The sequence below is a fragment of the Podospora pseudocomata genome, chromosome 7 (genome assembly GCF_035222375.1).
Source record: "Podospora pseudocomata strain CBS 415.72m chromosome 7, whole genome shotgun sequence".
In the NCBI taxonomy this organism is placed as follows: domain Eukaryota; kingdom Fungi; phylum Ascomycota; class Sordariomycetes; order Sordariales; family Podosporaceae; genus Podospora; species Podospora pseudocomata.
In genome coordinates, this window is record NC_085891.1 from 1,634,499 (window position 1) to 1,657,485 (window position 22,987).

Here is a 22,987-nt window from a genome sequence, read left to right on the forward strand (position 1 = left end):
GCAGGCGGCCCTGCAGCTTTCACCACCTGGGCAAACAAGACTCGAACTTCTCTTCCGGCTCCCCTCCGTTCGATTCCGACTCGGAACACTGCGCATTTGTCTTGTGCTGCTGCTCCCGACCTTTGGCCAGCACATCCCTACCACCTGCTTCCACGGTGTGAACTTGATGGTATCCAGACCGGTGGCGCTGTGATACAAGACAACGTCAACCTTCGACACCCACGCGTGCCCTCGGCTGGCCACAGAGCTGGTCCAACCATCCAACCACAGCTGGCCCTGTCTTCATTTGTGGCTTCTGCAGCTGCACGAGACCCCTGCTCCTCGGCGAGCATCACCGCCAAACACCAGAGACAGCATCAAGATCGCAAGATCCCAGATCCTGGGCTCTCACCCTTGCCACCTCCCTGCAAGAGCTCGGCACACACTGTTGGCTCGAGGCTCGACTAGTGGCCTACCATTGTTTCTCCCCCGCTGAGACAAGGCCTCACTTCCGACCCTTCAACCCGGCTACCCGGATTCGTATATGTGGCTGCTCTCGCCCGGCAGCAAGTGGCTCTCTCTAGTGTACGGCTGCCCACCTTTTGCAGATCAGCTTTCTGACCAGTTCCAAGACAAGAGACTGACCGAGTAATGAAAAGGCTCGGATCCCCTCTTCTATTCATCCATTTTTGATCCCGCCTCCCCCAATGTCTACAGTGGTCGACTTTGCTCCTCACGACTTTGGCCGTCATCCCATGTTGGACGTCGACAGCATGTCTCGACCACATCACAGCTACCACGAGGGATATGCCCCCGGACATGGGCACTATGCTCCAGAGCACCCACCGTACCCACCACCACAGCCCTCTCACCTCACCCAGCCGCCACGGCTGCCCTCCATGGCCACCATGATATCGACTGCAGGAGCAAGCCACCCTCCTGCAATGCCAAATGGACGGGACGTCTCCTACCCGGGAGGGAAACCGGGCTATTATTCAGACTACGCAACCCCCTCACCAGTCGGGCAGACACCTCCGCAGTTCCCTGGTCCGAGCAACGACCCCCATGCCTTCTCCAGGCGGGCAGTCGACATCCGGCGCTCGCCCACCCTATCATCAACAGCCAGTGACCGGTCATCTGACGAGGTAGCCCACGAGATGCGTCTGAGGCAAATGAACAGCTTCCGAGACCACCACAGCCAAGGGCTCCCACGACAGTATCCCCATCAATCTCCCCGTTCAAGAGGGAGTTCCCTCCACCACGACAGCGCTCTCCCACCAGTATTGATGGGCGGCCCCTCTGCCAGCCCTTACGTCCCAGCATCAGCATACATGAACGGCCGTCCGCCACCGCACCTCCCCCAAAGCCCATCAAACAGCACCCAAGCCAGCGCCTCCCCAAGACAAGAGGGGAAATCCATGAGCATATCCAACCTCCTCAGCTCAGACAGCGCCACCACCACCACTACCTCCTCCTCCTCCACCTCCCACCCAAACACCACCACAACCATGAACACCACCACCTCCCACCCCTCCTACCCACCCCCAGCCCCCTCCCCCATCCCCTCAACCTCAGAATACCGCATCTCGGTCCGCCAACAACCTTACGCCGCCCGCTCCTGCGGCTTCGGCGAGCGCGACCGCCGAGTAATCGACCCACCCCCTATAGTCCAACTAACAATCCACGACCCCTCCCTCTCCCCAGAGGAACTCTCCCGCCGACTCCGGCACCAATTCTCCGTGGTCCACTGCTCCATTTACGACGACCGCGGCGAGCGCGACATGTCAGCCATGCCTGAAGACTTCCGTCAACAACGCCGTCTCATGGGCACCCTCGTCGCCTCCCCTTTTGTCGGCCAAGACGAAAACGGGGAGGAGGGCTGCTTCTTTTGCTTTCCTGACCTGAGCTGCAGGACACCTGGGAGTTTCAGGTTGAAGTTTGCGCTTGTGGTGCTGGATCCGATGAGTATGCGAATGGGGGATAGGAGTAAGATTGTGGCTACGGCGATGAGCGAGGTTTTTTGCGTGTATAATGCAAAGGATTTTCCTGGTATGAAGGCTAGTACGGGGTTGACGAAACGGTTGAAGGAGCAGGGGTGTCTGATTAGTATCAAGAAGGGGAACGAGAAGAGGGAGACGCCTGGGGGTGGGGGGGGGGGGTGGGGGTGGTGGGAGGAGGGGGGCCGAGGAGGTTGAGGAGGAGGAGGAGGAAGGGGGGGGATAGTGAGGGGGAGGGGGAGAAGAGGGGGAGGAAGAGGGTGAAGAGGAGCGCGTGACTAGCTGGGGTGTTTTGTTGTTTGCTCCTCCCTTTTTGGAGGGGGGCAGGGGATGGTGATGATGATTATGATGATGAGAGGACACCGCTCAGAAAGGGCGGAGAGAAGAGTGGCGGGTGGCATTTGAAATGCTAACGCCATGGTGACAACAACAACCACAAGCAACAGAGCTGAACTGGTCAACCACACAGACAAGTTCAGATGCTTTTTTTCTAGCAAAGAGCGAACAGATACCCCATCATCTTGTTTTTTTGATCTCCTATTTCACTTTTCTTTCCGAGAAAACACTCACATGACGGAACAACAGCAACAATTACGAAGGGACGAACTGGACAAAAGGAAACGGGAAAAGTTCGGGGCCACGGAACACAGGGGGACCAAAACGGACTGCGAATACGGAAAAACGAGAGTCTCCTCCGGGTTGGATGTTTTTTTTTTCTTGCTCTTTTTGGGTGTAACTGGTGTCGCTTGAACTAGATCTCTTTTATGAGACTTTTGGTATCACGGTTCAGTTGACGAGGGCGACGACGGAGTTAAGAGTGAGCATGTCAAGCTTGTGCATTTCGTTCTGCTTTTTGCTTTTATGGTCTTACCGATACGGAGAGAAAGACTGGGAAACAAAGTTCTGTGTGCATTTTGCATCTTAGCGAGCTTTCTAAGAGAGAAGAGAGAGAGGTACCAAATCAATATCGATCAAAAGTGTTCTAATCATTCATGAGGCCTGTTCCGGTTTGACCAGTGGTTTAAATGTCAATGATAGAGATTGGGGGTGTAGTATGAGTTTGGCATGGGAAAATGACCTGAGGTGCTAAAGCGAGCGAGTGAGTGAGTGAGCGTGCTGCTCAGCTAATTCAGCATGAGTATGTTAAGTGAGAGCGTGAGCAAGAAAGCTCACCTTGCCATAAAAAGATAAAACGTCACTACGCGGGACACCTCTCTCAACCCCATCACCAGATCCAGTATCCCGGCCTATCCTTCACAACCTCTCAACTTCGGCAACCTCAACCGCAAAAACGCATGTCTAAAACAAACCTCACAACCTTCCCATGTCTCAAAGTGAGGTGGCGTGCTACACACCTCCAGAAAAATAAACAATACCTCTGACTCAACCCACAATCGGGAAACCTCCCATTCGTGATTCATACCTTTCCCTCCTCATGCATACTGTGCAGCAAGCCATCACCCCCAAAAAAGCAACAACAACACACCTATCTACATATACATACATACACACTAGAAATTTCCATACCGTGCCGATCACCCCAAGAAAGACAAAACCAACCCCCCATCCTCTTTCGGACCCCTTCCACCCCTCCTAACTGGCCACAATCCGCCCCCCCCCCCTTTCACCGGTTTCGCCACAGTGCGCACGCCGCGCGATCTTTCCTTTCTTCTTTTCCCGGTGTGATAGAGAGCACATATGTAAGACTACACTAGTATATATGTAGGTTGCCGATCTCCCTCTTCTAGTCGCTTCCCATATGCAAATGCACCTCCAACCAACAACAACAAACCCGGTTTTATACACGACAAACCCAAAACAAGCATCATCCTTGTTCACTTTGGGAATCACACATCCGACTGAGGAAGGGAACAAGAAAATCTAGGAATGTTTGCTCCTGGTTTTGTCTTACATTCTCTTGGCTGCTTGGAAGAGGTTGGAGGTTGAGCAGGAGGTGGGGTGGGGGTTATACACATCACTCTAGAAAAGGCAAGGCTGTAAATCACAAGCGCGGCTGACGAGCACTGTCAATGAAAGCAAACCCAAAACACCTGCTTTTCATTTTTATAAACCTTCCTGGATATCAAGACCAGAAACCAACAGTGAGTAACTACTGTAGAGACAATTACATTTTAACAAAAGAAAGAAAAAACCATGATTTGGCCATGCCGGTATCAACTCCGCCTCCCCCCTCCCGTGAATAATGCTTCCTTCCCCTTCCCCCTCTTTATCAACATCTCAAATATACACACCCCTACTCTCTACTCATCATCCTCGCTCTCCTCCTCCTCCTCCTCCTCAACGACCTTCCCCTTCTTCTCAGCCGCCTTCTTAGCCCACTCCTGCGCCTTGACGCTAACCCTCTCCCTGCTCTTCTTTTCCCCATTCTTATCCTCCCACTGCGCCCACCTTTTGAACCAAGTCTTGGCCTGCTTGGGCTTGAGACCCTTGACCTTGCTGCCGCGATCAAACAAATCACGGACAGTGGCGGGATCAGTAGTGCCGACCGAGGTCTCAAGGTCGACAAACTGGTTCCACAAGTCGAATCTCTTGGGGAAGGCGGCGAGAATGGTCTCAAACAGTGAGCGACCCTGTTCGCGGTCACCGTTGGAAGAGCGGAACTCGAGCGCGGCAAACTTGGGCATCAACTCCAGAATGACGGGCTTCCCGCCTCCCAGCGACTTTTCGGCGCGGGGAAGAAGGGCACGGGCCTTGTCGGGACGGTCATACTTGGTGTGGAGGAAATGGGCATAGTTGATCCAGACGCTGGGGGACTTGGAACCGAACTTTTTGATGATCTTCTCAAAGAGGTCATCTGCTTCCTATTGCTGGGAGTTAGTAACTGGTCTATCATCAAATTAAATTAGGGAGTGACTTACCTTGAGCTTGCCAGACTGAATGTAACTGCTGGCCAGACGCTCGTAGACTTCTTGCTCATCGTTGTAGGTGCAGGCACGCTTGAAAAGCTCCTCAACAGTCTCCTCTGTGCCATAGGCAACCTCGAGATTGAGGTAAGCAATCCAGACGTTCAGCTTCTCAAGCTCCTCCTTGATGTTGATCGTCTTGATCGCACGCTCAGCCACCTGTCTCGCGCTGGCAAGATCGCTGACTTGCATCTGGAAAGCCATGTAGGCAATCCACAGCTCTGACGAATCAGGCTGACCCAGAAGGAGACGCTCGTAATCACTCGTCGTCTGAGGCCCGTTGACATCAAGCTCGGCTGTCCGGTCGACCTGGGCCCGAGACTCACGCTGCTGCTGCTGCTTCTTCTTCTTGATCGGCTCATCAGTGCTGCCAGCGGCCTTGTCATCTTCATCCAAAGCATCGGCATTCCAGCTGAAGCCGCCGGTCTCGAGACCCTTGACGCCTTCTGTTTGGGCATCATCCATCTCGACGTCGCTGCCAGCGTCATCATCATCATCCTCATCGTCAGAGTCAGCATTGATAACGAGGGCGCCGCCAGCACCAGCATCGCTCATGTCTTCATCCTCGCTGTCCAAGGCGGCACCAGCATCTTCATCGCTATCCACGTCCATCTCATCGTCGTCCTTAAAGTACGACGGCTTCAGGCCGAGGTTGATGCGCTTTGTCTTCTCCTCCACCTTGAGAACACGAGCCTTGACCTTGTCACCCTCACTGTAGAGCGCCTTGGCGTCCTTGATCGCTCTGTCGGCCATTTCAGAGCGGTGGCACAAACCGGAGAGACGATCAGAACCATCAATGTCGATAAAAGCACCGAAGTCCTCCACCTTGCGGACCTTGCCCGTTACGATTTGACCTTCCTTCAGGTCCGAGAATGTGATTGGGGGCACATAGTCTTTGCTCAGGATGGAAGGCCTCAAGCTCATCTCCAGGCGACCGTTGCTGACAGAAATGATACGGCCCTTGACAAGCTGGTCAATCTGGAAGTGCTCCTTCCAGTCCTTCAGGTAAGAGTCTGACAAGTTCTTGATCTGGACCATAGCCACAATGTCACCGCCAAGCGTAACAAAGAGACCCTTGTCAGACACATTCTTGACGAACCCACGAAGGACATCGCCCACAGCGATCTTGGTGTCCTTAGTGATCTCCTTGTCTGTGACCTCGAGTCTTGAGCTGAGCACGCGAGAGGGGCGCATCGACAATCTCAATCTCTTGTTGCTCTTGTCGATATCGAGCACGGCGACACGGACAATTTCGTGCTTGGAATGCTTCAGAGGGTTGGCTTCCTCGTAATCATCCGCAAGATCGCACAAGAAAACAGGTCCAGCCACAGACTCGCTGAGCTTAACAAACACTACGTTGTCGGTAGTCTTGGTGACCTTTCCAGGAAGCACCATACCCTTCTGGATCTTGTCCCAGGTCAACGGGTTCTCTGCATTGGGATCGCGAGCCGAGAGGTCGAGACGGTTCCTCTCTGCGTCCACGTGGATGACACGGACTTGGAGGACAGAGCCGATAGGGAAACTCTTCGCCACATCCTGCAATTTTGACAAGTCATCGGAGAGCTCAACGGCGCTGATTCTGCCGCGAACATTAGGTGACAGGTTGACCCAGATGTGATTCTGAGCGACATTGTTGACAAACGCCAGATGAGTTTGCCCCACCTCAAGCTTCGCGTAGCTCAGAGGCTCTGGGGTAGAGCCTTCTTGAAGATCACTTGGCTTGGCCGAGAGCTCCAAGACCGTGTGGCTTGAGCGGTGAGAAATGGGCAAGAAACGGTGGTTGCGAGCGTCATGAATACCAAGAACACGCACGTCGATGATTTCGCCAGTCTTGAACTTGCCCAAAGGCTTCTTCACGCTGCGAATGTCGTCGAACTTGTCAAAGACCTGCGAAACATCGATACGGCCTTGGACGTTGTCGGCAAGGTCAACATTGATCTGTGTATCCTTGGCAGACTTTACCCTCGCCTTAGTGATCTTGCCAATCGGGAGATCTTCCATAGTCAAGACCGACAGATCCAGGGCATTCATAGCCTTGTCGGCCGACTTGCTAGAGGCCTTTGCCTGAACGTCTTCACCGCCCTCCGATGGGATAGCAACAACGATACGGTTAAGATCCTTGTCGACCGATGTGATCTTGACAGTGACAGACTGCAGCTTTTGGAAGCCAAAGCTTGGCTTATCCTGGATGTCGCGTGGCAGCTTGGTCTTGGGGAGCAGCGCTGTCAGCCTGCCAGCAAACTGGACGAAGGCGGCCGTGGCAGTTGTGTTGCGAATGAAGCCAGGTACAACATCACCCACACGTGCCCGGTCAATTGTGTGAAGAAGCTTGCCCTTCTTCGCCGCTTCGACAAGGCTTGGCTTGTGAGAGAGGATGATGGACCGACGAGCTTCGTTCTTTTCAAGAACAACCAGTTCCGTAAGAGTCTGATTGACGTGGATCTTCTTGAGCGCAGACTGTGTTTTGCTGACCGACTTGTCGGTAAGGTGTCTGACAGGGAGGATGGCCTTCAACGAGCCCTCGACGAGCTCGACAAAGATATCGTCTTCTGTCTTTTGTGTGACCTTGGCGGTAACCAAGTTGCCAATTTGGAGCTTCTTCAGTGCAACCTGCTTCTCCAAACCAAAGGCTGATGGGTCCTTGCAGGACACAATCATTCTCTTTTCCTCGGGGTCAAAGCTGAGGACGTAAACACTAATAGTCTGGCCCTCACGGAAATGCTCCTTGGGATCCTGGATGTAAGCCTCGCTCATTTCAGACACCGGAAGGAAACCACGAAGCTGTCCGTAAAACTGAACGATAGCACCCCGATCCAGAAGCTTAACAATAGTACCGAACGTCTGAAGCCCGACGGCAAGCTCGTCGTATGACTTGACCGGAGGAGCATCGGAGTTCACCAGTGTCTTCTTCAAGGTAAGCCGCAGCTGATGTCTTACTGGGTTGGTTGACAGGACACGGGTCTTGACCTTCATTCCTTCCCTGAATTTCTTCTCGGGGTGCTGCAGATGGACATCGGAAAGATGCATTTCAGGAACCAGACCGGAAATACCCTCGGCAACCTTCACGATCAAACCGCCAAGCCCGTGCTCGTTGACGACCAACTTTTCAACCACACCCGGCACCACCACTCCCACGGGGATGTCTTGTATTCTCAAGAATGGCTGCTCCAAGACACTCTTCTCCATCGACAGGTTGTACATGCCATCGAAAGGATTGTAGCCAACTACACGAGCAGCGTGGACGGACCCAACCTTGTAAGGGCCGCTGGTCTCGAACAGCGAGTCCACCTTGCCATCCTTCACTCTGGAGATGTGCACGAAGCCTGGTACACCCTCGACACCAACATCAACATAGAGACCAATTTCGGGCTCAACCCTTTGAACAGTGCACTTTTCAATAATGGTAGAATGGGCGAGAATGTCCACTGGCAACGATTCGATGTCGTTCTTGGTTTTGGCGATTTTCGGTTTAAGTGACAGCACGTGTGGCAGCAGGGAAATGCCGAGTTTGGGCTTTCTTGCGGTGGGGAAATTGCAGATGATCCTCGCCTTGATCCGCGAGCCAACCTTGTACTCGTCCACAATGTCAACGGCACCAGGGCCAGCGTTTGAGTGAACCAGATCAGCAGTCACATCCAAATGACCCATCACCTTGCCCACAAGGCCGTGCTCGGTGACTTCGGAAACCAGGATATCGGCCGCGGTGCCTGGTAGGAACGAGTCGATAGTCGTGGCCTCGGATGGGAAGCTTTTGATGCTGCCGATGCGGTCCTCCAAGGTGGAAAGCTGTACAACCTTGCCGCTGGCAGCTTTGCTGGTCGCAATACAAAGCAGAACTGAGCCAGGCTGAACACTTTCTTCCGGAATGCCCTTGTCGAGTTGTTTCCGAGGCAAAAAGCCCTTCAATTTTGAGTCTGAGATGTTGACATCCATAACAAAACCATGATCCTCCACACTAACAACCGAAGCCATAAGAGTAGTGTTCTCGACGATATCCTGCTCTGACATGCCAGAGTTGGCGAGCGCCGGCTGGAGTGATAGCTCAATGTGGCGCTTGGGCTTTCCGTCGACCGAATCATCGTGTGTTGATACAACGTAGGCGCGAACATACTGGCCCATTCGGAAGATAGTTTGGAGGTCGATGTTCTCGTCGTCCTCGTCTGCTTGATCCTCCTCCTCGTCCTTCTCGGCGATTGCCTGTAACCTTTGTGTAAAGATATCTGAAATAGCCGTAATTGGAACGTGGCCGACGAGGTTGTTGGGAAGCGCAACGGCAACATCGGTGAGGTTGATGCCGCAGACTGTACCGAGCACCAGGGAGCCCTTGACCAAGCGCTGGAAGTTGTTAGCAACGCCATCAATGGCAACCCCATGACGAAGTTCCTCTTCTTACCTTGAAGTTCAAGCTTTCTACCTTGATGGCATCCTCGTCTTTCACAGGTTCTACCTCTCCACCCTTGGACTTGCGTGCCTTCTTCTTCTTGGATTTCTCTCCTCCAGATTTCTTGCTGGCAGCCTCTTCGAAGAGGACATCGTTCTTGGCCTGGATCTGAATTTGCTTTTGTTCGAGGGGGGTCAAGACACTGGCGCCACCTCTGGGAAACAATGGCTCTTCCTCCTTGATCAGAGATGTTGCTGGGGTAGACGGCTTTGATGGTTTTGCGTCGCCCTTCTTGTTGGAGTCCTTGGTTGAATCGCTTCCTTTCGCCCTTTTGGAGGGTCGCGTATCATTTGTAGGCTTTGCCGTCTTGGAGGCAGAGCCGTCGGGGCCCTCTTTGCGCTTTAACGAACCCATGGCGGATAGTTGATGTTTGGGTCGTTGTAAGTGACGGGAGGCTCGTTCGCAACCACAAGAAGCTGGCACCCACCACAAAAATTTCTGGTGGGTCCTGCCCATTGGCGATAACGATAACAAAAGCGGTGAACGGCACCGGTGGGGCTTTGGAAGAGACCCTGGATCATCCCAGAGTTGACATGGAACGCTTCTGCTTCTGCCGAAGATGTTCAACCTGATAATGGGATGAACTACAGATGGCAATATGACCTACCAAATGGCTAATTTTCTAGCCAAACACTCCATCTTCTGTCCAAATTCGCGTTGTTCTCTTTTCTTACATTGGCATCTCTCATGCAAGATGTCATGCTCAAACCAGGGTTAGGGTAGAGTACAGCAACGCCCCATCACTCACCTCTTCGTTACTTGCCCACCACATGCTCCTCCCCACGTTCACTTGACGCCTGAAACCTTGAAGCCCAAAGGTATGGAAAAACTGAACTTCATGGCTGTTGTTGGAGAATTGGACGAGCTGGTTTTTGGTTGCTAACTTCAAGTAGAGTAGTGTATATGTAAAGATACGTGGCCCAAGCTTTCGACGTTGCAGTTCCAGGGACCAGCCGCTGATGCAGTCTTGTCAACGCTGTTTGATTTGGAGTCTTTGGAGGGGGATCATCCTGTCAGGCGATATGGGTGTTAGTGACAGCTTTCACGACGGTGAGCTATGACTGTCTACGGACAATTATTTAGACCGACAGCTGGAGTTGACCGACTGTTTATCCGAGCGAAGAGTGTCTCACATGGATTTAAACTTTCGGTGTCCAAAAGCCAAGTCTCGCAAATGCATGGCCTGTAAAATGATCCCGTGCGCCCAGAAGCGGCTTTCGGTAGTGCCCCCAACCACTGGGATGACGTATCCGGGGGGTCGTTCCTCGGCCACCCACTCAACAAGTCGCGCCATCACCCAAACGCAGCCTGAACACATGGCCCAAGGCAACGACAACTAAGAACAAAAAGACGACAAGACAGCCCCCCATCGCCTCAAACCCATACTCCATACGACACTCGAACTCAAGCGACTACACCCTGGACTGGTAGGACACTCGCGAGAACCCCATCAGAGCCGCCATGGCTCCCAGGAAACGAGCAAAGCCGAACCCGGTCCAGCAGAGTGCGTCAACAACGCAATCATCAGACACTGCGGATCAAATTACATCGCCGGCCGCCTCTACAACCCCACAGAGCATTCCGCCATCTCTGAAAACCAATGGAAGTGGCGATCGCGCATCCAGCTCTGGCCCAGGCTCGAAGCAGGTAAGCACCATTATCCCATGCGCGCCATCCTCAGGCAGCCCCTTTAGGCAACTCTTATCGATTGACACGTAGCAGGTGAACAAGACTCGTAGTTGGTATGGGTCTTTATCGAAGAAGTCTGTAGCATCCACCCAAGTTGCGCGCGAGACCATCTTGGGTGGAACCTCGAAACCTATGGCTACCGCCGACTTTACTCGGTTTGATACAAAGAAGCCTTCTGATATGAGTGGCGACGAAGCACCGACCCCTGCTCCTTCTTCACTATCGAAATCACACGATTCTGGCGTTGGATTCGCGAGCGATGGAACCCGAGGCCTGAAAACACCGAGCTCCAAGACAGTTGTGAAGCCTGCAAACGGACAGGCAGAGGCCAAGACTACGGCTAAGTCGGAGGACGTGGTCATGGAAAACGAAGACAATGGGAAAGAACAAGAAGAGACACCACCTGCCAAATCAGCTACGGATCAGAGTACAGGTCCTACGGTACCCACTGCGTCTGCAGCTACAACTACGCGACCTACATCAACATGGCTAGGAGGGTGGTGGGGAAGCTCACAGCCTCCAGCTCCAGCATCAGCACAGGCCTCGCAAATGGACGTCGCGGAGGAACCAGCCACACAAGCAACACTTGCTGGTAGCCAGGTCTCAGAGAACGCAACACAAGAGCCCGCCCCTCGAGACCCGCCAGAACAACAGTCGCCGGACATAGCCGAGCAAACCGAGGCACAGAACCAAGCACATGCCGCTACTGGTGGAGGTTATGGATCTTGGATCTGGGGTTGGGGAGCGGGAAAGAGCGTACCAACTTCACAGCCAGCAAAAACTGCTTCGGATTCTACAACAAACCAATCTTCAGCGGAAGTGCCCAAAACAGACAGCACCAGCGACTCAGCGAAGGAGCCCGAAGACACCATCATGCAGGGTGCCCCACCAATCGAGGAGACTCCGGCGCCCTCAGGTTCTACAACATCAGACCCAGCCCCAAAAACAGGCTCAACATGGGCATTCTGGTCTCGACAATCAGGGCCTACATCGGGAAAGAAGTCAGCCGAGGATTCCGACGAAGGTCAGCTTGCGGTGATGGGTGAAAGCTCGGAACACCGCCCAAAGAGAGCCAAGTCCATGGAGTTCAAAGGCTCTCCACCCAAGGAAACCCCTATCAAGTCTGGTAAAAAGGAGGAACCAGCCAAGGATCTGTCGATCAAGTCTGGCAAGACTGGGAAGAAGGAAGAGTTGGCCAAAGCTTCAGCCAGTCCGCCAGGCAAGGCAGCTTCCATCAGGAGATCCAAGAGGGACCGTCCAGAATCGATGGAAATCGATGACACGACCCCCATTCGTCCTGGTACCCCCAAGGCAGTGGAAGCTCCGGCCAAGGGGGCTGCGCAGAAAACACCAGCCTCATCAACAAAAACTACCGCACCCAACCTTGTGCTTCCGTCTTTTAATGGAACCTACAAACTCAAAGAAAACCCCTCGATCGTCAAGCAAATCACCCGTATTCTTCTTCGAGGAAGCCAAGCTCCTTCAAACAAGCACGTCTACATCTCCAAAGTCCTCCCCAAAATAAAGAAAGCGATTGCCATCGGCGTTCATGGGCTCTTCCCCGCGAACTATCTCAGGACAGTCATCGGCCAGCCAACAGGCACATCGATCAAGTTCGCCAACCACACCGCCGACGCCATTAGACGCTGGGCGGATAAACACGGCTGTGGAGACTGCGAAATCGAAAAAGTAGCCTTGGAAGGTGAAGGCAAGATTGGGGAAAGAGTAGAAAACCTCTGGAACTTGCTCCTCAACTGGATCGACCAGATCAGATCGGCTGAATTGATCCTCATCGGGTGTCACTCTCAAGGTGTGCCAGTGAGTATCATGCTCCTGGCCAAGCTAATCGAAATGGGCGTGGTCAACAAGGCCAGGGTCGGTGTCTGTGCCATGGCGGGGGTTTCTTTGGGACCGTTCCCCGATTACAGGACTAGTATGGGGTATTTGATGGGCTCGGCGGGGGAGCTGTGGGCGTTTGGGGACCCAAAAAGCGAGGTCAGCCAGCGGTTGGAGGCAGCAATGAAGGTTTGCTTGGGGTACGGGGTGAGGATCACGCTGGTGGGGAGCATTGACGACCAGCTTGTGCCGATGGAGTCGGCTGTTTACGCACCGGTGCACCACCCTTACATTTTCCGAGCGGCGTTTATCGACGGGAGGATCCACGCACCGGATTTTATTGCTCATTTGGTTGGCTTTGCGCTGAAGCTGAGAAACTTGGGGGTTTCGGACCATGGGCTGATTAGGGAGCTGAGCACGCCGCTGGCGGGGAGTTTGTACTCTGGGGAGGGCCACTCGAGGCTGTATGATGACGAGCAGGTTTATGATCTTGCCGTGAGCCATGCGCTGGAGACTACGGATGTGCCGGGAGCGAATCCGGCTGCTGAGATGAGTAGAATGGGGGGCGCGCTGGTGAATCCGAATCCGTATCATTTGCCTTGGATCATGAGGGGGTTGCTGGAGGAGGATTTTGTGAAGAGTGAGTTGGGGGAGGAGACGAGGGAGTTGGTGAAGCAGTTTGATGATTGGAAGCCGGTGACCAAGGCGCTGAAGGATGTGAAGTATCGGTTGGAGGCGGTGAGGTCCAAGTTGTAGGAGGATGGAGTTTTTGGGTTGGGTTATTTGCATGGGCGGTAGGTGTTTTTGGTTTGGGGAAGGTGGTAGGCGTTGCTTTTGGGTTGGGTTTGGTGGTTTTTTGGGTGTAACAGCAAGGAGTGGTTGGGGAGTTTTGCTTCGTGGCGAGGGGTTGGTCGAGGTGTTCAACAAGAGACGACTTTGGGACCAGATGAGACGGAGAGGGGAGCGCTGGGTTTGGGGCATTTAGAGGCGTGTTTGGTAGACAGGACAGACATGGCTAGCATATTTGGGGGCATATACAGAGAGGAAGATGTGATCCTATGAATAAATATATAATCTAACATTACAGTCGATTTGGCTATTGTTGACCTAGGTCGCTGGGGTTTAACTGAGAGGAGTTCGAGACCACTTCCATGGCCACCACACAGGAGAATCTTCGAATCTTGTTGGCAATTTGCTTGTGGATTGGTGGTGCTTTGTAGGCATGTGCCATAACTCCTCGTGCCTTCCTTATCTTACTCTTCGCTCCTTCCCTTGCAGAATCCGCTCCTTCCCTTGCAGAATCCGCTCCTTCCCTCCCTCAATCCCCGCTTGTCCTTTCCGTCATTTCCCCCCACCCCTTTCCCTGCCTTTTCAACTCAAGCTCTCTCTGATGTTAACCTACACGGCATCACTCCTCAATCTAGTTCGTAGAAGGGATGGGAGTTGCTAGAGGAGGATATGTACCTACCCATCATTAAACAGACCACGACTTTGTAATAAATAGTGAGCAGCGAAAATACTCCCAAAAAAAGAATGAAAAAAAGGAAGGAAAAAGGCCAAACAGTGACAAAGAAAATGACGACCTATTATGGACTCGAACCCTGGGCATCCGGAAAACGTTGCAGGTTGATTCTCTCGTAACGTGGGAACCACAGGTCAACTGCGAGAGACACTCAAGGCCACTAGGTTATCTAGTTGGAGCCCCTTTATGACTGCTCCCAGACTGACCCTTATGGTGAGTGGCATACGCAACACTGTGTGACTAGAGAAGCGGCTTTGGGACACAACCGTCTGAACGCAAATCAGGGTTACTAGAAACTCTCACCCAGTTAAGCAACCATGAGCAACAGTATGTATATCTCACCAGCCCAGGAAAGCACCTCAACTCCCTCTCGTATTTCATAACAGGGCAGCAGAGAAAAACATTTGCTACATCTCCTAATAACCTCTTAGATTTCAACATACGGGCATGGGGTGATTGATATCAATGATGATGTGTAGAGGCCAGCCCATTCATTTCATTCTTTCTCTCTGCTTCTCCTCCTCAATCCCCAACTATATACTCAGCCCCTCCTCCCCTCCACCACCTCCCCCAATCATCAACAACTAATCCATCCATCCCAGCCCCCCATCCGCTATATCACAAAAGAACTTTTTTCCACCTCTCTTCCCTCTTCCCTCTTCCATCCCTTGGCCCCCTCCTCCCAGTCCCCCCCCCTCAACAACAGAGAGAAATACAAATGTGTTTTCAACAAAACTAAAAACAACGGGTGTGGCAGAATTTCCCCTCCTCACAGCAAGAAATGGGTGGTATCATGAATGAAGGCTATGAGAAAACATCAAACAAGTAGAGTAGTACACAAAAGGGTTTCCCAAAAACATTGATTGGGAAATAATGGGGGGTAGGTGAAAAAACGTGACGGGGATCTAAACATCGTAATGGTTGTGCTGTGGCGAAAAAAAAGAATAAGGAAAATAAAAGGTGTATCCGTAGGGCGAGTTATATAATAGCAGGTTATAGTGTGTGAAACCGGGAGTCCAAAGGCCCCAGGGGTGAAGTGTACGCAAGGACCAGGTGTGCGGACAGGATGTTGTGTGGCGATGGTAGATGGTGACCCTAGCGCGAGTGGCTCTGGTAGGCTTCGGTGAGAACTGATCGCAATGTTAGTAAATATCAGAAATGCCGTGTTAATCATGGAACTCACTATGCAGGATATTCATCTGGCCAGCCCGATCCTCGCAGGCAACTTGGAGACCACTGCCCTCGACAAAGTCAAGCACAACACTGTTGGGAAGCTCCTGCAACTCAACATCGGGGGTATAAGGAGGCTTGAAGTCGGTGATGTGATACCGCTTGAGAAGACCCGCCGCCTTATTCTTGGTGGGCAGCATGGCAGTACCAGAAACAGCACTGAGAATCAAGAAGCCTTGGCTGTCGAGACAAATGCTCCGGCGCTTCCACAAAAGATTGTCGGGGAACTGGACATTGACATCTCCCATGAAGGCAACAATGCTTGGCTGAGCTGGCGAGGCGGAAGGAGTAGCCGTGGTGGCCCTGGAGGCAGCAGCAACCTCGGCGGCATTCTCCTCCGTGACAGTTGGGGAGATGGACGGGGGACCGGCCTTTCTGCTGTTGGGAACAAGAGTGTTGGAAAGGCGTCGCATGAAACGGGACGTCCGGCTGCTCTTGCCCTGGTTGGGGCTAGCAGGGCTCTTCTTGATGCTCTCGGCATCAGAGTCAATCGAGACTTCAGTCGTACGGACAGGGGAGAGCACGCCGTTCTGATCAATTGAAGAACGACGGCTGCCAATGCTCAGCCGACGCGCAAAGCCACCAGAAGGCGCAGTGTTCTGATGGCTTGAAGGAGGACGGGATGAGGATCTCGAGCCAGGGCTCATGGCTTGCCCAGGAGAGGGGGCAAGGTTGTCGGTAGAGGGGGACTTAGCACCCTTGATAAAGTCTTTGACCACGTTCAGCGAGGACCGTCTCCCAGCACGGGGCACGCCTTGGCGGTCATCTGCAACTGACTCACGATCGTTAGCCGCCGACTGGCTGCCCTTTGAGAGACGACGCTGCAGCAGGGATTGTTTCCTTTCAATCTGGGGTCCATGGTCCAGAGACATCCGGCCTGACAGAGCGCTGAGAGGCCTCGACTGAACCTCCAACGAAACCCGCTTTTGAAGGTCAACCATCAGCGGTGAATGCTGAAGATCGTGTGTGTTGTACTCTGCTGGGTCAAGCTTCTGCTCTGACAGTCTGGTCGGATCTCGCACGATGCGGGCAGTGACCTGAACCGATTCCGGCTTGCCCCGTGGGGGGTTCCCACCTTCAAACATGGAAAGACGATTGACCACCGACCCGGACCTATCGCGCCTGATGATCGAAGCACCATCGGGTGATGACTCCACAGATCCCGGGGGGGAAGGTGTCGGTCTTCCACTCAACGAAGCCGTCCTATCGACCAAGGAAGGTGTCCGTGACGGAATTTTGCCATCTTTTCGAACAGCGAAGAAAGTGGACGATGGACGCTCCTTGGCCACCACCGTTTCCACAGGGGCCCCTGCTTTCCCTGAAAGCTGCTGTAGTGCTTTGATGCGCTCAGAGATACTCGAACCAATTTTGCCTGTCTTGGGCAGCACATCTGCCGCGGGCCGCGGAGCCTTTTGCAGATAGGCACTGGACGAGACAGATCGGGCAGAGCCTGGAACAGCCTCGTTGGGAGACAGCATGGAGCTTCGAACGGGGTTCGAGACTGTCCTCGAAAACCTCGACACGGCATCCAAACCTCCGACGGTGTTTCTCTTAGAATTCGCATCGTTGGGGAAGAATGGCGTGATGGGTGACTTGGAGACGGTAATGGGTGTGGCTTGTTGGACCGTGGCAGACTGCAGCTCATCGATAAAACCATCGTTGTCGAACATGCTGATCACCGATTGCCGCTTGTCCGCTCCAGGCGCATCCAACCCCGTCTTGATGGGCTCAGGGGCAGGTTTTGGTCTGGTGGCTTCTTCCGTTTCTGCGATTTGAGTATCCGCAACAGCCGGAACCGGTTGCGTTTCTCCCGCTCTTACGTTGGTGATATCTGACCCTATGTTGGATGGCTGTCCAACAGTAGCTGTGTCAATCTGGCTCTCCACGTTGGCGATAGGTTTGGCGTCTTGAGTGGAGAACTTGGAGAGCGGAAGTCGCGCTGGAGATGTTTCTTCCTCGTTTTCGACCGCTGGTGCAGTCTCGGGACCAGTTGCTGAGGGCTCTTCCTTGACGGTTTCTGCAGAACCGGGACTACCTGCGTCTTCGTTGGAGACTCCGGCTGGGAAAGCCGCAACTGAGAACCGGGATACCGGTAAAGTCTGAACTGGAGGTTCCTGTGTCACCGTAGTGTTGGCGGATGCGGGCGCTCCGGCAGCACTGTCATCTTTCAGAACGGCCGATGCGTCTTCCATGGGTGCAATGATGCTTGTTGCCTGACCATCCAGAGATAGAGCGTCCGGTTTGTGACCGTTGGTCTCGGTTTGCTGGATCTCCTTTCCAATGGGAGTTTCCTTGCCCTGGTCTTTACCGAGAATGGTTTCGTCTGTAGAATCCGAGAGAGACGAAGCCTGGGTTGAATCACCGATATCAGAAGAGGCCAGGGGCGATGGAGGGTGCGAGTCTGTCTGAGCATCGACAGAGCCCAAATCAGTCACGATTTCAATCTCAATGCCTGAATTGGCTTTGTTGATAACGGCAGCTTCCTCTCCCGCAGCTTCAGGTGAAGCGCTTTCCATTGTCACCTCCTGTGGAGTTTCGAGGTGGTTGTCGTCTGCCAGACCTGGAGTGGTGGGTGCCGGAGAAACATCGCCTGCAGACAGGCCTTCCACGGATTGCGAGTTCATCATCTTTTTCTTTTCTCTCAGCTTCATAGCCTTCAAAAGCCGTGCTTTTTCGGGTGAGATCGTGTTCGGCTTGCTTGATGGCGGGGCAAGTGTGGCCGTAGGCACTGGTGCTGGGGCGGAGGCCGGGATGTCGCTATTGGTCAATGGTCGAGCAGGATCGTCTTCGACAGGCTTGGTTGGCGCCAGATCTGGAAACGGATTCTCCGGCTCCTCCTTGATCGGCGATTCCAGGACGTCTTCGTCGTCGGCAGAACGGCCTTTCTTGGAAACCTTGGACAGTGCCTTGACACTAGAAGGCATTGATGCCACAAGTTTGGCAGTCCCGCCTCCAGGAGTCTTGGGGCGCCCTGACGCCTCAGCTGAGGGCCTTGGACCGAGCCTTACTTTTGGTTTGGGGTAAGGATACGAGCTGCTAGGATAGAGGTCAAGCGAGGACATGCGCCTCCCCGCGTCATCGAACGACTGAGCCGGTGAAGAGGGCCTGTCAATACCCGTAAACTGAGGAGGATCTCGTCCGTCGGTGAATCTGGAAGCATCGGGTATCGTGGCAAGATCTGCGTTGAGCTTCACCGGAGGCTGTACAACATATTGGCCCGGAGACCCAGGGCGATCGTGTTCCTGCACAGTCGATTGTCTTTTGCGATCTCGTTCCTCTTCCTCTTCTTCCTCGGCAATTTCCACCAATCGTCTTCGGCGCAACGAACTGGTAGAAGATGAAGTCGAACCCGAAGCAGCGTGGAGTGAGCAAGCAGCCGAGAGTTTGGTGTCCTTCAGTTCCTTCGCCTCAGTGATCTCAAACACTGTATCGTGGGGCGAGAAGCGGTCGCAAACAGAATCAAAGTGAACGGTCACCCGCGCTGTCGGTTGTCAATCTTCAGCTGCTCCAACAAAGGCAAGGGAGTGCCCTAGGAAGGGCGGGGTGAAACAAACCTTGGACCAATCTGGAACAATCCTCAGGCAGGTATTTGATGATGACATTCCGACGCCTGTATCTCAGATATCCGTACAGCGGCGACTTGTCTGTATACTCTGCTATGTTGTTTCGAATCTCGACAATCCCGCCGGTGCCCTGACCCAGAAGCTCAACTTCATCGCGGCTAGCATACTTGAGCAGGAACCTGGTGGTTTCAGCATAATGTTAGCAAGCAGTTCCCGGGTAGCTAAGGTAAGTTGGAGGTGTAGCTGGGGGCCAAGGGGCAAAAGTCATGACTGGGCGCAATAAGGATTCAGGGATATGGGTTGCTTTCAGGGAACATACCATCCCCCCGCCTCTGCAACGGCTGCTTCATATGCCTCCTTGACTCGCGGGTCGTCCAATCCATTCAACGACATCTCGGTATACCGCGCCTGTCGGAGGTGGCGCGCCTAGTCACCTCTACCTGCGACCAGAGGATGAAGCGGATGATTGTGGTTAAACTGGCTTCTCGCTGCCTCGACCGCGATGCCGGCGTGGTGCGGAAGATATAATCAAGAACAAATTCAGGGGTTGTAGGCAAGGCTGAACCGTTTTTATCGCACGTAGGTGAGCCGCGTCGTCTCCATGGAGTTGATTGGATATATCCGTCTCGAGGCGTTGTGGCAGCCCGGATGTAAGGCGCGCAAGATCATGGAACGGGATCTTGGATCGGCGCCAGCGTTGCAGCAGCAGATCAATCCGACAGTCGGCGGTTGCTTGGAAAGCAGCTTGTTTTCTCTTAAAGAATGAATCAGACCACAAAATCCGAGCAAACAGCAAATCTCTTCAACAGTCAAGTTGTCTCAATCTCGAATGGTGGAGCTCCGGGCTTGACCGTTGGCAACGACGTTAATTGGGTAATTGAGATCAGAGCGCACTTCCGTAACGTGGCTCCGTTGGGCATTCGTTCCAGTGGTCGCGTGTAGAATTTAGTTGGGTTGGGTAAAGTAGTTGGGTTGGGTAAAGTAGGTGGGAAAGAAAGAGAAGAAGAGGCAATAACAGGACAAAAGAGAGCAAGCAGTAATTCAATCAAGAAAAAGAAGACGACGAAGTAACCGTAAGTAGAGAGAGAGAGAGAGAGAGAGAGTGTGTGTGTGTGTGTGTGTGTGTTCGACGAGGGGTGGCAGCAGCAGGACAGAGAACTGGAGCTGTGCCGTTGCTCTGCTTGGGATGCGCCTGCTTCACAAACGAACTGGGAAAAGGGGCCTCGTCGCGAGAGAGAAAAAAAAATGATTAAGTTAATAATGAGGGGATGCGATCAAAAGGAGGTTGAGAGGCGTCTGGCGTCTGGCTGCTTGCCGTCGCTCCGTCACGGCGCTCCTCCTGGTGAGATAATTTATCTGCCATTGGCCACTGAATGGGCGAGCAGCAAGGGTGGGGAGTGGGAGACGAGAATGGTCCCAGCACAGGGCATCGTGAGAGTGGGGACCTTGCAGAGGGGTCCAGGAACCGGGCCATTGTGTGGATTTCAGGGGTACCTTCTGGTCTTGGTCTCTCTCTCCTCACGCATAACATGTGTTAAAGAACATGGCGTGCTCAGGTAGCATTCTGGGGATAGTCAAGATAGTTAGCCTTCATGAGAGAGGTAAGGTACACTGAGGAATAGTATGGTAATGGCGTCTTTGTAGCTTCAGAATACCATGTTTATCTCCCAAGACCAGGTGGGCTGTTGAAATTGGTGAATCTGTTCAACTTTCCCAAACTTCAGCTTCAGTCATTTTCTCCTGGAGCCCGAAGGAGGACCCCTGCAGGCCATGCCCGGCACACTTGACCCCTTTGGGAAACCCCCATCTTCCGTTTCAACGGCGCTAAGTTTCGCCTTGGATTCCACTCCAGTTTGATGTCGAAGGCGACCCAAATTCTAGAAACAGAGGGGCGATTCTGTACAGAGGAGTAGTTGTCGCTGATTCATCACTGAGAACAAGCACATCACCAACCAAGTCTGACTGCATCGGAACCACATACCATGGGCATCTCGTCCTTCGTAACAGAGGACGTTGTGGAGTCGGGGATGAAACGTGGTGACAGCTGTGCCATGTGCAGGCGTTTTTAACACCCGGGGAATTTTGTCCCACCACAACCACCACCCAACAGCGCGGTATGCACCCACGTTGCATCGTTCGAGAACCTTGGTGTAAACCACAGACACGCTTTGACCTTTTGTGACCGAGATACAGCCCCAGTTCTTTCTTCCATTCGCCAGCATTATCGTCTTAACTTCTCGCATCTTTAATGTTGCAGCCATGAGGGCCCGTGCAATCTCGATATCAAGACCAATCATCATGAAGTCGTGGAAGAAGGACGGCAGGACACTTGAACGTCGTCTGATGGCCAAGATAAACAATTGGGATTGTTTCGACGGGAGATCTTCCCATGGGATTATTGTCACACTTGATTCTGCGGTCGAAGACACAGCCGATCTCTGTGCAGCCTACTATCAGAACGTCAGTTTCACGACTTTATACTTTAACTCTACCTACCCTATTCACGGCATGCCATATACGCATAGAGTAAAGAACTTACCGGTGTTCAGAGATCATATCTATCCATTCCTCCCGTGGGTCTGGGTCTGTCCTATTTCACGATCCAAGCTATTTGGTTGGCATGGTGTGAATTTAAGCATGTAAGGTACGGTATTTAAGTAAAACCTCACTGCTGTAGCTGCTTGCTGCAACAAAGAAAGGGGAGCAAAAGGGGGAAATATATCAACACCAGAACTGCTCCCATGACCAAGTATCACAAGAACAAAGAACTCATCACGGAGCCGAGCTTACCATGGAAACTACTAGGTTATGGTCATTATGTCCTGAACAAATATACTCATGCATGAACAACCTCAGGTCAACAAGCCACTATGACAGCTCACCTCTTCATCCCACTCCTCACCATGTCCTCCCCCACCCCCTATTGCAACACCTGTAAAAGATCACCCCCGAAGTAATCCTCCTCCCCTGCACCAACAGCTCCCAAACAACCTACTGCTCCCGCCTCTGCGAAGACGCAGACCTAGCCATCCACCAAACCGAATGTGACCAACCACCCTCCCCTCTATCACCCCTACACCATCACCACCACCAAGATCTACCCTCCAGCCCAGAAGAAGAAAACCCCTTCATCCCCTCCCACCCCCTAACCCTCCGCATAGGAACCCCTCACGCCCGCCTCCTAACCAACAAATACCTCCACAACCTGCCCCAACAAGACGTCTTCACCATCCTAATGGACACCTACCGCCCCCACCTCCACGAACAGTTCAAATACGGCGGTCCCGACAATAACACACCAAAAAAACCTCGCCACCACAACACACCTCAACCACCCGGCCCAGATACCACCACGCTCATCACCCACTTCATCACCCACTTCATCACCCACTTCATCACCCTCGCCTCCTGCCGTCTAAAGCACAACCCCCTCCTCCCACCCTGGTGGTCACCCACCAGCCTCAGCACCCTCCTCGACCTGGCCTCCGGTAACCTAACCGCCTCCACCACCGCCCTCCTCCCCGACCTCCCCCCAGAAACAAAGGATTGGCTCAACCTCACCACCCGCCCAGCAATGTCGAAAGAGGAGCTCTGTTCTCACTACTATTATTCTCATAGTCAAAATAATCATCAACATGAAGCCGAAAATGACAACATCCAGGACGTCAGCAAACCGCCGGGCAGAAACAAACCGAATAGTATCAAAAGGGGCGACTTCATCCTCCAGCTCCGCTACCTGGCCCAGGTCATCTACGGCTGCCCAACCACAGGCGGCATCTCCTTCAAACCCACCATTGCCCTGCTGG

General features: G+C 53.2%; 5 protein-coding genes across 5 annotated transcripts; 2 read left to right on the forward strand and 3 right to left on the reverse strand.

The window, feature by feature from the left end:
• Positions 1 to 523: 523 nt before the first annotated feature.
• On the forward strand, positions 524 to 2,969 carry QC762_706330 (uncharacterized protein; the record flags this gene model as incomplete). The annotated part of the gene is made up of 2 exons (XM_062893478.1): positions 524 to 562; positions 639 to 2,969. 2 exons carry the CDS (start codon positions 524 to 526, stop codon positions 2,172 to 2,174), a joined length of 1,575 nt encoding a protein of 524 aa, XP_062739291.1. The 3' UTR covers positions 2,175 to 2,969.
• On the reverse strand, positions 2,304 to 9,797 carry RRP5 (rRNA biogenesis protein rrp5; the record flags this gene model as incomplete). The annotated part of the gene is made up of 4 exons (XM_062893479.1): positions 2,304 to 3,092; positions 3,150 to 4,798; positions 4,856 to 9,235; positions 9,294 to 9,797. The coding sequence occupies 3 exons, from the start codon at positions 9,795 to 9,797 to the stop codon at positions 4,238 to 4,240; spliced, it is 5,445 nt and encodes a 1,814-aa protein (XP_062739292.1). The 3' UTR covers positions 2,304 to 3,092; positions 3,150 to 4,237.
• A 514-nt stretch (positions 9,798 to 10,311) lies between these two features.
• On the reverse strand, positions 10,312 to 10,635 carry QC762_0108780 (uncharacterized protein; the record flags this gene model as incomplete). Its single annotated transcript, XM_062884295.1, has 2 exons — positions 10,312 to 10,351; positions 10,475 to 10,635. 2 exons carry the CDS (start codon positions 10,633 to 10,635, stop codon positions 10,312 to 10,314), a joined length of 201 nt encoding a protein of 66 aa, XP_062739293.1.
• On the forward strand, positions 10,334 to 14,008 carry QC762_706360 (uncharacterized protein). Its single transcript, XM_062893480.1, has 2 exons — positions 10,334 to 10,988; positions 11,064 to 14,008. The coding sequence occupies exons 1-2, from the start codon at positions 10,803 to 10,805 to the stop codon at positions 13,620 to 13,622; spliced, it is 2,745 nt and encodes a 914-aa protein (XP_062739294.1). The 5' UTR covers positions 10,334 to 10,802; the 3' UTR covers positions 13,623 to 14,008.
• A 1,114-nt stretch (positions 14,009 to 15,122) lies between these two features.
• On the reverse strand, positions 15,123 to 21,348 carry QC762_706370 (uncharacterized protein). The gene is given in 5 exon segments (XM_062893481.1): positions 15,123 to 15,518; positions 15,572 to 19,099; positions 19,173 to 19,360; positions 19,501 to 20,130; positions 20,149 to 21,348. 4 exon segments carry the CDS (start codon positions 19,572 to 19,574, stop codon positions 15,484 to 15,486), a joined length of 3,825 nt encoding a protein of 1,274 aa, XP_062739295.1. The 5' UTR covers positions 19,575 to 20,130; positions 20,149 to 21,348; the 3' UTR covers positions 15,123 to 15,483.
• Positions 21,349 to 22,987: the final 1,639 nt, after the last annotated feature.

Coding starts and splice junctions, on each gene's coding strand:
- QC762_706370 (XM_062893481.1), bottom strand. CDS start 19,574: ATGTCGTTGAATGGATTGGACGACCCGCGAGTCAAGGAGGCATATGAA. Junction 19,361..19,500: donor GTTGCAGAGGCGGGGGGATG/GTATGTTCCCTG, acceptor TGAAACCACCAG/GTTCCTGCTCAAGTATGCTA. Junction 19,100..19,172: donor TTGTTCCAGATTGGTCCAAG/GTTTGTTTCACC, acceptor GACAACCGACAG/CGCGGGTGACCGTTCACTTT.
- QC762_706360 (XM_062893480.1), top strand. CDS start 10,803: ATGGCTCCCAGGAAACGAGCAAAGCCGAACCCGGTCCAGCAGAGTGCG. Junction 10,989..11,063: donor CTGGCCCAGGCTCGAAGCAG/GTAAGCACCATT, acceptor GACACGTAGCAG/GTGAACAAGACTCGTAGTTG.